The sequence below is a fragment of the Polypterus senegalus genome, chromosome 7, assembly GCF_016835505.1.
Source record: "Polypterus senegalus isolate Bchr_013 chromosome 7, ASM1683550v1, whole genome shotgun sequence".
NCBI classification, from domain to species: Eukaryota; Metazoa; Chordata; class Cladistia; order Polypteriformes; family Polypteridae; genus Polypterus; species Polypterus senegalus.
The window spans coordinates 18,266,831-18,279,339 of NC_053160.1; the positions used below are offsets into that span (position 1 = coordinate 18,266,831).

At 34.2% G+C, this 12,509-nt stretch overlaps 1 protein-coding gene across 2 annotated transcripts in view; it reads right to left on the minus strand.

Annotated features, from left to right (window-relative positions):
- The window catches only part of LOC120532363 (E3 ubiquitin-protein ligase RNF38-like), a 236,923-nt gene that overhangs the window by 16,241 nt on the left and 208,173 nt on the right, over nt 1-12,509 (minus strand). For both annotated transcript variants that reach the window (XM_039758287.1, XM_039758286.1), the window contains 4 exons: nt 12,164-12,331; nt 8,864-9,028; nt 5,369-5,530; nt 3,140-3,243 (listed from right to left, as the gene is read on the minus strand). In XM_039758287.1, the coding sequence (XP_039614221.1) occupies nt 3,140-3,243; nt 5,369-5,530; nt 8,864-9,028; nt 12,164-12,331 (599 nt within the window). The remainder of the gene's footprint in view (nt 1-3,139; nt 3,244-5,368; nt 5,531-8,863; nt 9,029-12,163; nt 12,332-12,509) is intronic.

Below are 12,509 nucleotides of genomic sequence, written 5' to 3' on the forward strand. Positions count from 1 at the left end.
TAAGAAGTGCCCACAAGTTCTCGATAGGGTTTAGGTCAGATGAGGAAGGGGGGCCATGTCATTATTCCTTCATCTTTAAGGCCTTTACTGGCTGGCCATGCAGTGGAGAACTTCAATGCAAGTGATGGAGCATTGGCCTGCATAAAAATCATGGTCCTTTTCCTGTATCACTGTTTGAAGAAAGTGTCTTGAAAAACTGGCAGTAGGTTTGGGAGTTAATTTTGAGTTCATCTTCAATGCAAAAGGTCCAACTAGCTCATCTTTAAAAATACCAGCTCATACCAGTACCCCACCTCCACGTTGGAGTGGAGCTCTCTGCCCATTACTGATCCACAGGTCCATCCATCTGGTCCATCAAGAGTCACTCTCATCTCATCGGTCCATAAAACATTTGAAAAAAATCTGTCTTCAGATATTTCTTGGCCCAGTTTTGACGTTTCAACTTATGTTTCTTGTTCAGTGGTGGTTGGGTTTCAGCCCTCCTTACCTTGGCCATGTCTTTGAGCACTGAACACCTTGTACTTCTGGGCACTCCAGGTAGGTTGCAGCTCTGGAATATGAAAGTACTGGAAGATAATGGGTTCCTGGTAGCTTCACGTTTGATTCTTCTCAAATCTTTGGCAGCTAATTTGCGTCTTTTGTTCTCAACACGTTTCTTGCGACCCTGTTGACTATTTGCAACAAAATGTTTGATGGTTCTGTGATCACACACCAATATCTTAGCAATTCCAAAAGTGCTGCATCCCTCTGAAAGACTTTTTACAATTTTTGACTTTTCAGAGTCAGTTAAATCTCTTTTTTGGCCCATTTTGCCTGAGGAAAACTAGCTGCCTAATAATTCTGCACACCTTGATATAGGGTGTTGATCTCCTTAGGCCACACCCTCCCTCATTACACAAATACACATCACCCGACGTGCTTAAATCCAATAAGCATTCAAGTTAATACAGCTTGGAGTTGGAATATACGCATTAAAAATGATGATATGGTCAAAATACTCACTTGCCTAATAATTGTGCACACAGTGTAAAGCAGGAGATCAAGGTGTAGTCCAAGTGACAGCTATTGTCCGAACTGTTTTCACGGATATTGTCAAAAATACACTTTTGAAAGACTTAAACTAGGGCAAACCTCTTTTTGAAGGGGGAAGCATTGTAAGCACTTGAGGAGACCAAATCCATTTCTGTTTTTGATGTCACTGGTGTGGTTAAATAAATCGGTTCTGACAAGAAATGATTTATGAAAATTTAAATGCACTGGGTCATTTTGAATGAGCCTTGCTTTAATATAACCAATCAACAAAGAGAAAGGACCTCAGGACTAATACGAAAGTGTGGGCACTATTTAAAAAAAAAAAGAAAACAAGAGTCTGGATAGTCCCAGAATACGCTGGACAAATTACATCTGTCACAAGGTCTAGTCTTTCATGAAATTTCTTGTGAAGAAACTGGAAATTGATAGGTAAGGATAGGCAAGTTAGGTGTGATAAAGAAAAGCTGATAAAGAAAGACAGATATACCAAGATTGCATAAAGTTCATATTGAATTATTTTAACTCTATATATCTTAGAAATGAAGAACAGAAATCACCACAAAAAATATTGTCAAATGTCACTAGATGGCACCATTAACCAATATAAACAACAAAATGTATGTTTAATTAACACAGAATAAAGCGACAGATCCTGTAACATGGTTGTAAAGTTGCTGTCTCATATATAGCATTCCTAAATATACAAGGCTATCAATACATATGTTTAAAGATACAACTTTAAATATAAATACAAGTATATAGTATTAAAATAAAAACCTTAAATGTATTTATTTTCTATACCTAGTAGGAATTCAGTGGCAAGTGTCTTGAGAGTAGATCACTGAAACTGCATTCCAATAAAAGTATTTATACCTGCAAAATCTCTTTGGCACATTATACTTTGTTGGTGTGACATGTTAAACTTAATGTTTTCTTCCTAACTAAACGTATGGTATTACAGTGGGTGTCATTTGGTGCAGCACTGCTGCTGGGTGATCTTGTTCAAACACTGGGCATGGATTTGGTGTTTACAATATTAAAGTGGGCAACGTGGTCTGAAGGTTAAAAATAAATATGAGATTAGACAGTCATCTAAGATAGTATGATCATGAGTGGATACACAAGTATGAAAATATCTGTGAAGTAGTATCATTGTGAACAGCATTCTGGACAAATACAGAATGACCTCTCCAAGAAGATGCACCAGCATGAGCAGCAACAATCTGAGGGTTGAGTGTGGTAGCATTTTGAGGGAGTAATCTATGAAAAATACTGTTTGTTATAATCTAAACAACAAAAATTACAAAAATGCAGAGATAAAATGAAAAAAATATAATTTACTAGGACAAACTGCAAATGCAGAAGACTTGCATTTTAATTAAAGTGGTTCTAGAGTAAAACAAGGGCTAAGGAAGCAGGCCTTAAAATATTAATGCTGTGCAGGCAGTGAAAAACCAGGCAAATGCTGTCAGCACACATATAGCCTTGGTTCCATACTGTGTGAGGGGATTGTGGGAGTTTAATGCTACATGAAAAGGACAAATAATTTCACTTTTTACAGCCTATATATGTGATTTATTTGAACACTTTAGTAATTTAGTTATCACCCATTCCACCTTACAAATGCACAAAGAACTTAGGCATTCACAGTCACACTAGTGCACTGCAAGAATGGTACCACATGAAGGTGTAAATTCTACTGTAGTGGAACAGTAGAGTTTGCATCTATAGTTAAGCACATCAGCTTTTATTGAAAGTGAATACGCCAGATTAAAACTACATAAACAAAACACAACACTGACTACAGGACCAGGTTGTAGAAAAAGGAGAGCTAGGAGGTACAAGAGGCTTTCATATTTACTGGAAACTCTCCTTATCCTCAAGTCAGTTATGGTTTTCAAGTAATCCTACTGCTGATCAAGTTATTCTTTTTGCACAATCTTACACATACAAAATATTTGAGAAGAGAATATAGTATTCAGATCATTTTATACTTCCAACTCTACAAAAAAAAAAATATATAAAGGAAGCTATGAAGAATATAATTAGAAGTACAGAACTATGCAAATTGTAATAAGAGCAGGGATTCTTTTAATCAATAACTTACAGAAAGTATGGCAAAAAGCTGGGATGATAAGGCGCTGGTGGCAGTGGTTGTTGTGAACGATATCTGCGACTTGGAATTCTTCTAGGCAGCAAGTGAGGATAAGGCTGCAAACAGATACCCAAATTGGTTAGTTTTAAGTTTAGCAAATCCTGAGAACATGTCAGCTTTTCTGAAACTGGAATTAAGGCTGTATCATATATATAGTTTTGAAACTGTCCCTTACTATTTAGTAACGGCTTTTCTTCCAGGGTAATAGTTATTTATATTGGATGAAATGCCGAACTAAAAAAAAAAGACTGGTTCAGTCTGCACTAAAACTCATTGTGTAAGTAATTTACATTCACAAATGAATTAGAATATACGTATATACAGTAGAGTCATACTTAGCATTTTTTTCCTAGGAACTCATTTAAAAAAAAAAAAAAAAAACAAAAACAAAAGTGTGAAATGCAGGAAAAGTGTTAATGAACAAACCTCCTATTAGTACAAGCCTGGGTTTGCGGTCTTTTTTTTTTTTTTAATATTTCTCTACAGTTATTATGACCCAGTTTCAGCATGTAGATATAAACTGCATCATCATTAATACGACAAGAGCCTTAAGCCCAATTGTAATGCAGTGTGTCCTTCCTTGTGACATGATTTTTGAAAACAAAAAAGAAGAAGAGGAGACATTTTTTGTTGAATATATGTATACATGCCAGCTAATTTTGTCATCCTAGAGTCCTGGTGCCCAGGTTTCCTAAATGGTTGCAAGAGATGGATGCTATCCAGTGACCCGAGATGAAGACTAGACTCATTTGATACTGTGTCTCTTCAGGTACTGCTGGTTTGACTTTGTGTTGAATGAGCGATTGCTCATGGAGTCCCAAATGAGATACATTACCTGCATTTTGAGGAAGTGTCAATTATAGCACTACAGCGATGTGGTATGATTACCTGAGGGTGATCCGGCTCACAGGATCCTCTCATTGCTCAGGACCCGAGCAGCTGGACCAGGCCAGGGATCTCCAGTTTAGGACTGAATAGTAACAGATGATGAATGATAATTTTAGGGTGACGGGGAAGTATTTAAAAACCTGATCTTAGCATAATGATGAACCTAAGAGCACACAAATGAGGTAGAAAAAAAACTGCCCTAAAATATTTTTAAAAAGCAGAAATGATGATACTAGATAACCGTTTAAAAATTGAAAAGACTTATTGTTGAAGTGATGCACAAAACATATCTGTAAAGTAAAGCGATACCACATTGTGTGTCTGGAGTTAACTCAATACCAACATCAGTTTAAGGTAAAGAAAACAACAGTTCTTTCGTACTCAAATGACAGTTTTTGCCTTTGATGAAGATGTTCTCATTGTATATTCAACTTTAAATCAGACAGATTCAAACTGACTGCTCTAACGGAGATGCTAAAGATGAAGAAGCAAACAGTAAATCTTAACAGCTTGTTAAAATTTCCTTTGTCTTTGGAAACTAGTCAGCATAACTGCTAAAATGTTACCAAACAGATAAGACGAGTGCAGTTTTAGGTATAACTGACAAACCTTGAGTAAAAGCAAGTATCTGGTTAGATATGCAAGATCCTTTGAAGGTATTATGAACTAATGGATGGAAATAAGACAATTAAGTATTAAGTACTATAATGCAGTTAAAATGCTTTTAATGCACAAAAAGAAACTGTTTCATATCACAAATGTTAAAATACTTGAAAAACTGACTGGACAAACTTGGTTTAAAAAAAGTCTTGTTGCAAAAGAAGCTGTGAAGAGTTGTTGTAAATGGAAATATCACAAACAATCTGATTGTTAACGAGTTTAAATGTCATTAATATGTCAATGGATGTTTGGGTATTGATAGTATTAATAAAACAGATCTCAATTACTGAAAATAAAATGTCAATGAAAATGATTGCTTAAACTTATTCTAATATTCTTATTAATCTTTTATGATCATACATACGTGAAAGTAATTTCAGTTTCACAAGGTGGGGCAAAATCCCCATTGGCCTAAAATCAACAATCAAATAATTTATAGATGACAATAAACCTAATCTGGGATTATACCTGAGAACTCGAAGACACAGAGATAATGAACAAACTTCACACAGATGATGCCTTGAGCAAATTGTAAAATGAGGTGAAAACTTTAACCCATAAATGACAACTGACTTCACACTTAGTTTGGGCAATTTAACTTAATATTAAGTTACATATGCCTTTAGTACTTACTACTCCAAAGAGCTCTTGGTGGAGAGGTTCGTGGGATAGGAACTGGAGAGGTGCTGAAGGTGGCAGTGTTGCATGATGTGCAGAAGGAGGATATGTGAAACCTGGACCCACAGAGAGGTGATCTCCAAGCAGTTCCACTTCGTTTTCTATCCTTTGTAGTGGCTGTTAAGAGGAGTAACAATGAAAACATGTGAAAAGTTCTATGAAATGTATTTCAAATTCACCTGAAGGAAATAATTTAAAAAGCACAAGAACTGTTCACATCAAGTTTTTACAGCATCTGAAAGAGAACAAAGCTCTCTAATAAAATGCATATTTTTATCCGTGCTTCTTAATAATTCATATACTTTTGCTATATGGCTTGGAATAAATACTCTGACCAGTGGGAGGAGATCACAAATTACACCATTAGCACATACGCCAGATCATGAGCACTCCTCGAGAGCTTGCAGCAATTTTATAGTATATCATGAATTAAGAGCTCTTTTTTTTGTAACCAAGTCCAAATCATCATAGCCCAAATAAAATCAATTCACAGCTTAAATTTTTTGAGGGGAAGCAATTTTTATGGATTTTTTTTAAAAAAAGAAAATATCTTAAATTGCTTTAAAGACTATCTTTACATAAAAAGATATAATAACCTGGACTGAATCTATGCAATATGACATTAACCAAAAAAAAAAAAACTTCACAGATGAAAGGAACATTTAGCAGTATACTATACAACAGGGAAATTTCCTAAACATTTTCCATTTTGTATTTTTCAGTTTTAGATATTCATTTCTAGTTAGCATATACTATATTATTTGCAAATATTTTCATTTGTTTTTCCAGTAAAACAAACACTAACACACAAATAATTTATCTACTCATGACTCTTCTGAACATATTTATTCAGTAACTATATTTGACTATTAAAAATAATTTTATACAGTGCCTTGTATAAAATAATATCAAAAGGTGCTGAGCAAAGCACTAGAACACAAGAATGTAATTCCAAACAATAAAATGAAACAGGATCTGTCAGATAGACACTAATAAAATATTTTTCTGTAAACATCTTTCCATCAATTTTCTGAAATCAACATTTTTATTTTTAAATAATAGGATATATTACAATGTAATTTGAGACTAGTAATTCCCATCACTTGTCACTACAAGCACCTTCTATTTCTTTAAAGAAAAAACAGTTAAGGATTAACAATGCAGCAGGGAACTGGTACCAAAAATAATATCAGAGCTCATATATAATGGTAATATCTGCAATGGTATATCTCAACTTCAGAAGACTATTCATGATAAAGTCACCAATCATCAAACTACAGGAGCTTGTTCATCATATAGAGTTTTAAGTGTTCATACTATTTCCAAATATTTATTTTTTGTAACACAGAAGTAAAACAGCAGTGCATATAGAAGTTATTGAGGAGAATCAGTACATTATTTTCTGTTGTTTCTGTGAGACTGCACAAATAGCACAGACATGGAAGGCCAGATTTTCATGTTACTTTCATTGAGATGACACAAACTTTTGTCTTGTCACAGTTAGAACAAGAAAGTGTTCTCAATAAATATATGATGGCATGATAAACTATTGACACTAATAATCAGGTGTGTCCTTACTTTAGCTAAACATGCACAAACAGGAAAAGAGTGAACTGACAACACAAAACATTTCAGATTTTTTTTTTTTTAAATTGACTGGCAGTTTAAATATGGCAGAAGAGTGGGTAGTTTTATTTATATATATATATATATATATATATATATATATATTCACACACACATAAAAATCAGGACCAGCAACTTTTGTGCAGGCCTCTTAATAAAGGAATAAAGAAATGATACACAGTAAACTTTACAGGACTGAGAACAGGACAGTAACAATAAGCAAGACAGTAAATATTTGGTGTTAAACTGCATGAGCAGCACATTTATAAATTTTAGACTTATTGTAGGATTGGATATTTTGGTATAAGCAGTGTTAGAACCCAATTATTCATATTTTTGTCAAATTTAATTACTGTGCCTATTTCAAATTAACTGAAATACTAAATTACGCAGAAGCATTTTGAAAATGCATGCCTATACACTAAAATACTGTCACAATTTCAAGACAGGCCTACAAACTTCAACAAGTGTTCATAAAACTGTTGAAGTTTTCAAAAGTTGGACACAGAAGCATATGGAGACTGCATTTTGACCAGACATTCAATACATAACCTTTGTCAGTGTATCTGCAGCCTAATCAAACATCTTTTAAGAGATAATCACAACTATCATTTAGTTGTAGGTATCTGCAGGGAACATCACTACAAAACATTTCAAACCCTAGGTCTCTTCAGAGAATTTAACTGTGAACAGGTTAGTCTAGTATCTGACCTGGAAGAGAAGTTAACTTATGAAGGCATTAAAATACCTTTGCTCATTCAAGCATGGCTAAATCTAAAAGTGTTTTTCCTTGTTTACAAGTATTTCCTAATACGGAGGGTCATGCTGTGTTAAATATTTGGTTACAAAAAAATAAATTTTCACTGAATGAGAGTATATCCCACAGGCCACAGTTTTAGCAATTCAATTAATTATTTGTGTTCCTGTCTATTTAAACAAATGTGTTTTCATGTGTACTCATTATGTAATTAGTGATTTGTAAAGTTTGTATTTTCAATTTACCTATGAACTAGTCACAGCGCTCTGCCCCGGCAATCAACAAAGAGCACTACACAAAAATAAACTGAATTAAATGTGTGAGTGGGCTGTTGCTTGGTTGAGCCTGATACTGCTGGCCGAGACCCTAGCCCCCAGCAACCCTAAAATGGATCATGCAGGTTTGAGAATGTTATTTGTGTAATAATTATATTACCATTGTTTCACACAAAAATTAAAGATCAAGGTAAGACAATAATGATATACTGTATCTGTGTGGGTGTAATGTACTATATATATTTATTTTTTCTCCTGTACAAATCGACCCTTTTAAAAACAATAGGGTAATTTCTATGATTAAATAATTTTTGACATGGATAAAGACAGATATGTAATATTTTTTCTATTAAATAAAAAGAACATTTTATTAGCAGTATTCACCTTCTGTAATACACTTCCTTTAACAACAACTCAAACTAATGCAAATCTTCAACCACCATAAAACACCTCACACTGCCTAAAGCGCCTAGACTTGACAAATTTGTTTCAGGAACTGCTGCAAAAGTATGAGAAAAATTTAAGAGGTCTATGATTAACCATATATTTCAAAATACCTTCAAGATATTTTACAGGTAATTTCTTAAGAACACAGAATTTCTATAATGCCATGCTACTAAACAGAAAATTTCATATTTGATTGAGCATGTACCAATCAAACTTAACAAAAATTCAACAATAATTTGCAAGCTGCATTTCATAATTTGTGCAATTTATCAGTAACACTGTTCATAAAGTAGCACAGCACTATATGAAGCACCAGCTTTTGAAAAATTACAACATGTTACTTACCGAGCGAGACTGCTGTGTCTGGAAGGGGACAAATTGGCCGGCAGGAGGCAAGTGTGGTGGATGATGTGGTAAGTGAGGTGGGTGTATTAGAAATGGGTCACCAGAGATAATGGGTGGGAAAGCGTAAGGGACTGGCAAGTGCTGGACAGAACAAGCCTGGAGCATCTACAAGGTAAAAGACACTTTTATTTAGTGTAACACAATAGGACTCAAATTTATTAGTCAGTTTACTTATTTTGTATAACACAATTCTGATTAGTCAGTTTACTCATTTTATAATATTGATCAATTAAATTGTAATCTCTTTTAATTCAAGTATGTACTTTTGAAAAATTTTATTGATCGATGCATTAACACTGTAAAGCATTCAATAGTGTTTATAATAAAAATGCATTCATTTGTAACAGATACATTAACTAGCATTGGCTCATTTGGACACAGATTTTGTGCCGATATTCTGTACGCTCACGCTTAGTTTGCAAGTTCAATTCCCACCACGGACTCTCTGCACAACCCTGAGCAAGTCTGTGGTTTGTAGTTATGATGTGCTTTGTTACCTCTAAAAGGTGCTATACAAAGTGATTTTGTAATTGCTTTGTGTGTAGATGCACACTGCAATTAATTTGTAACACTTTACAAGACATATTCTTATTAATTACCCATTAATGATGAAAATAACTGTGCAACCTTGAAGTAAAACTAGACAGGTAGAGAAAATTAACCAAGAATTTGGCTGTACACTCTACTTGGTATCTATCTATTATCCATCACCCTCCTTCCTTTTCTACCATTGAAAAAAATAAATTAATAAATAAAAAAAAATTAAAAAAATGACATTAAAGCAGGGGCCCCACCAGAGTCCTGATCTTGGAGGGATACAATTCCAGATGGCTTTCAGTATAGCCAAAGTCTTGATTTGAAATGAATTACTGCTGCTAACACAAAATTGGCCAACCTTAATTTTAGTTGAATTAGTAAGATTCACAACCCTTACTGCTTCTTTAACCCACGATAAAGAAATGTTTGCTCATTATTAAAAGACTTGAAAAAAAAAACAAAATCAATGAAGTACTAAACCACTTAAAAGATATCTTCCAAAAATCAAAATCTACATCATCAGACGAACTTGAAAAGGCATAACTGACTGATAGCACTAATGATGCTTAGAATTAAATTCCTCATTTCACTAATAGCAGCAGCTGGAGAAAAATCCTATAACCACTATGATCCTCCAGAAATTAGACTAGAGACCCCTACTATAGATAAAATGTTTAAGAACTTATTCCTGGAAAGGTATACCTGTAGTAGTTGAAGTTTTTCTTTCCAAGAAATCTAACAATCAGATAAAATGCACCTTTAACTGGACCCTTTGCATAAATGACCTCCTTGATTTGTAACTTAAGGTTAATGCAAAAAAAAAAAAAAAAAAAAAATACTTATTCTTTATATTTTCCAGCTGCTCATCATTTTAAAGTGTTAACTCTGTCAAATCAGTCAGAGACATAGCTTTCAAATTCAACAGTTAAATAAAATCACTGTCAGACGTTTAAAACTGTACTTCACTCATTTGAGGTTTTCTGTTTATTCCATGATGCTGACTTTGCCTAGCCCACTAACAAACACTGTATTTCCACAGTACACAAGCAGATGGTGCCATTCTCCTACCCTGCACGCATCTGCAAACCCTTTAGCTGACCATATGAACACACTGTATGGATATGCTGAGAAATGGACTTCTGAATTTCAGAGAACTTGCTATTCTTACGATTTTTTGACTAAGTAAGTTCTGTTCAAAAATTAAACTGAAAAATCTCACAGATATGATTAATTTAAATTTGCCACCAAATTACTCACTCCCACAACTCATGCCTTGGTTTCACTGGTTCACAGTCAATGAATGATTAACCATGTACTTTAATCATGGGGAGGGAGGCTATCTGGGCATGACCATTCTTTTCAACTGCCAGTGAGAGAGATTACTCATATTTTGGGCATACAGATTCACATTTATTCACGTAGCCAAAATCACGTTAATATTGATGACCACAGTTGTACAGAAAGCCACCCATGAAATTAAATTTTGTGTCTATGTTGACTGTGTATGTGCTCCTTAAACAACACACAATGATGCTTTTGAAGAACTGCAGAAATATGTGCATAGATTATGCAGAAATGCTTAAAATTACAAGCTCTGTGGGTTATGCCTATGGAGTTTTTTTTTTATTTCTTTCATCTGTGTGTATGTCATCCTCCTTTCCATCCTTAAATTACAAAAATAACTACATTGCAAATGCCTATGTGTAACTCCAAAACTCCAATCAGAAAATGTTTAATAATTTCTATATTGCAGCACGCAATGCCACGTAACACAGCTATCCAGGTATAAATTGCTGTCTCTCCCTCTCTCAGCTACTCTTCTTTTTTGACTAGAAATAAAGTTGTGTAGATAAAATTAAAAACAGTCAAAGATAAGCACAGAAAAAAGGTAGCTGACAGAATGAATACTAGCAGCACCATTTCACACATCAGAGCACATCTAGAGTTGTGCAAAGGTGGTCAATTACATGGGTAAATATTTAGGGTGCTAGTACTTGAACACTGAAATCATGCTTCTTATATCCTATATGCATATGACACTGCAGTAACTCAGGGAGAAAACTTTTGTCTTTTGACACAGTTTAAGTCTTGCAATATTTTGATGCAGAAAGCAATATTGCTATTGTGTGCAAAATCTGCAATGTCAAACTTTCATACAACAGTTTAACTGAGTCAGTGTTGAATCACATAAGAATCAAGCATCCAGCAAATCCTCTTGACTTGATGACCGAAGAACAGCAGCAATCTTTAGGAACCATTCATTTTGGATAGATAGATGGATAGAGAGACATACAGATAACACGTGATATTTCACTGGGAGGGGAAATCTGGCTTTTTAGAGAAGTTCAACAAATAAACAGTATATTATTACATAATGGTAAACATTCACCTCATAACAAACAAGCACCAAAATGACTAAAAAGATAAAATAGTAGTCATAGTCTCAGTAAGTTTTTATAAAAGTTTGCGTCATTAGTATAAAGGAACCCACACAGTAGCATTTCTTTACACACTTCTGTTGAATAATTCATGTAATTGAATAACAGATAAATTAAATATCAAATCATTCCTCACAATGTCAAATTCAGTAGAGTGTTTTTTACATTAACCTTAGTAAGTATCAAATCAAGGTGGTTATTTTAGCAAATTGTCCAGTTAAAGGTGCCGAGCTCATTCATGTAAAATAAGACGGTAATCACTTACTGGGGGAGGCACACTGCATACAGGATAGTGCTGCCCACTGAAAACCACCGAACATCCTGGAACTTGCTGAGTGTTGCAAGCTGGGATATGCTGACCTGTGCAAAGTGGTATACCATGAGGTGCAACAGTGGTGACAGTGTATGAAACTGGAACTGTACCTTGGTGAATCTGGGAAAACAAATTATTTTTCAGTTAGCAAAAAAAATGTTGAGTTGTTTGATTAATAATGAAGTAAATTCTTGATGCATAATATCTTTTAAAATGAGTGCATAGTTTAATTTTGCAACCTTGAAGTGAATTTCAAAAGAGTCCAATTCAAAAAATGCAAATAACTAAATATTACCCA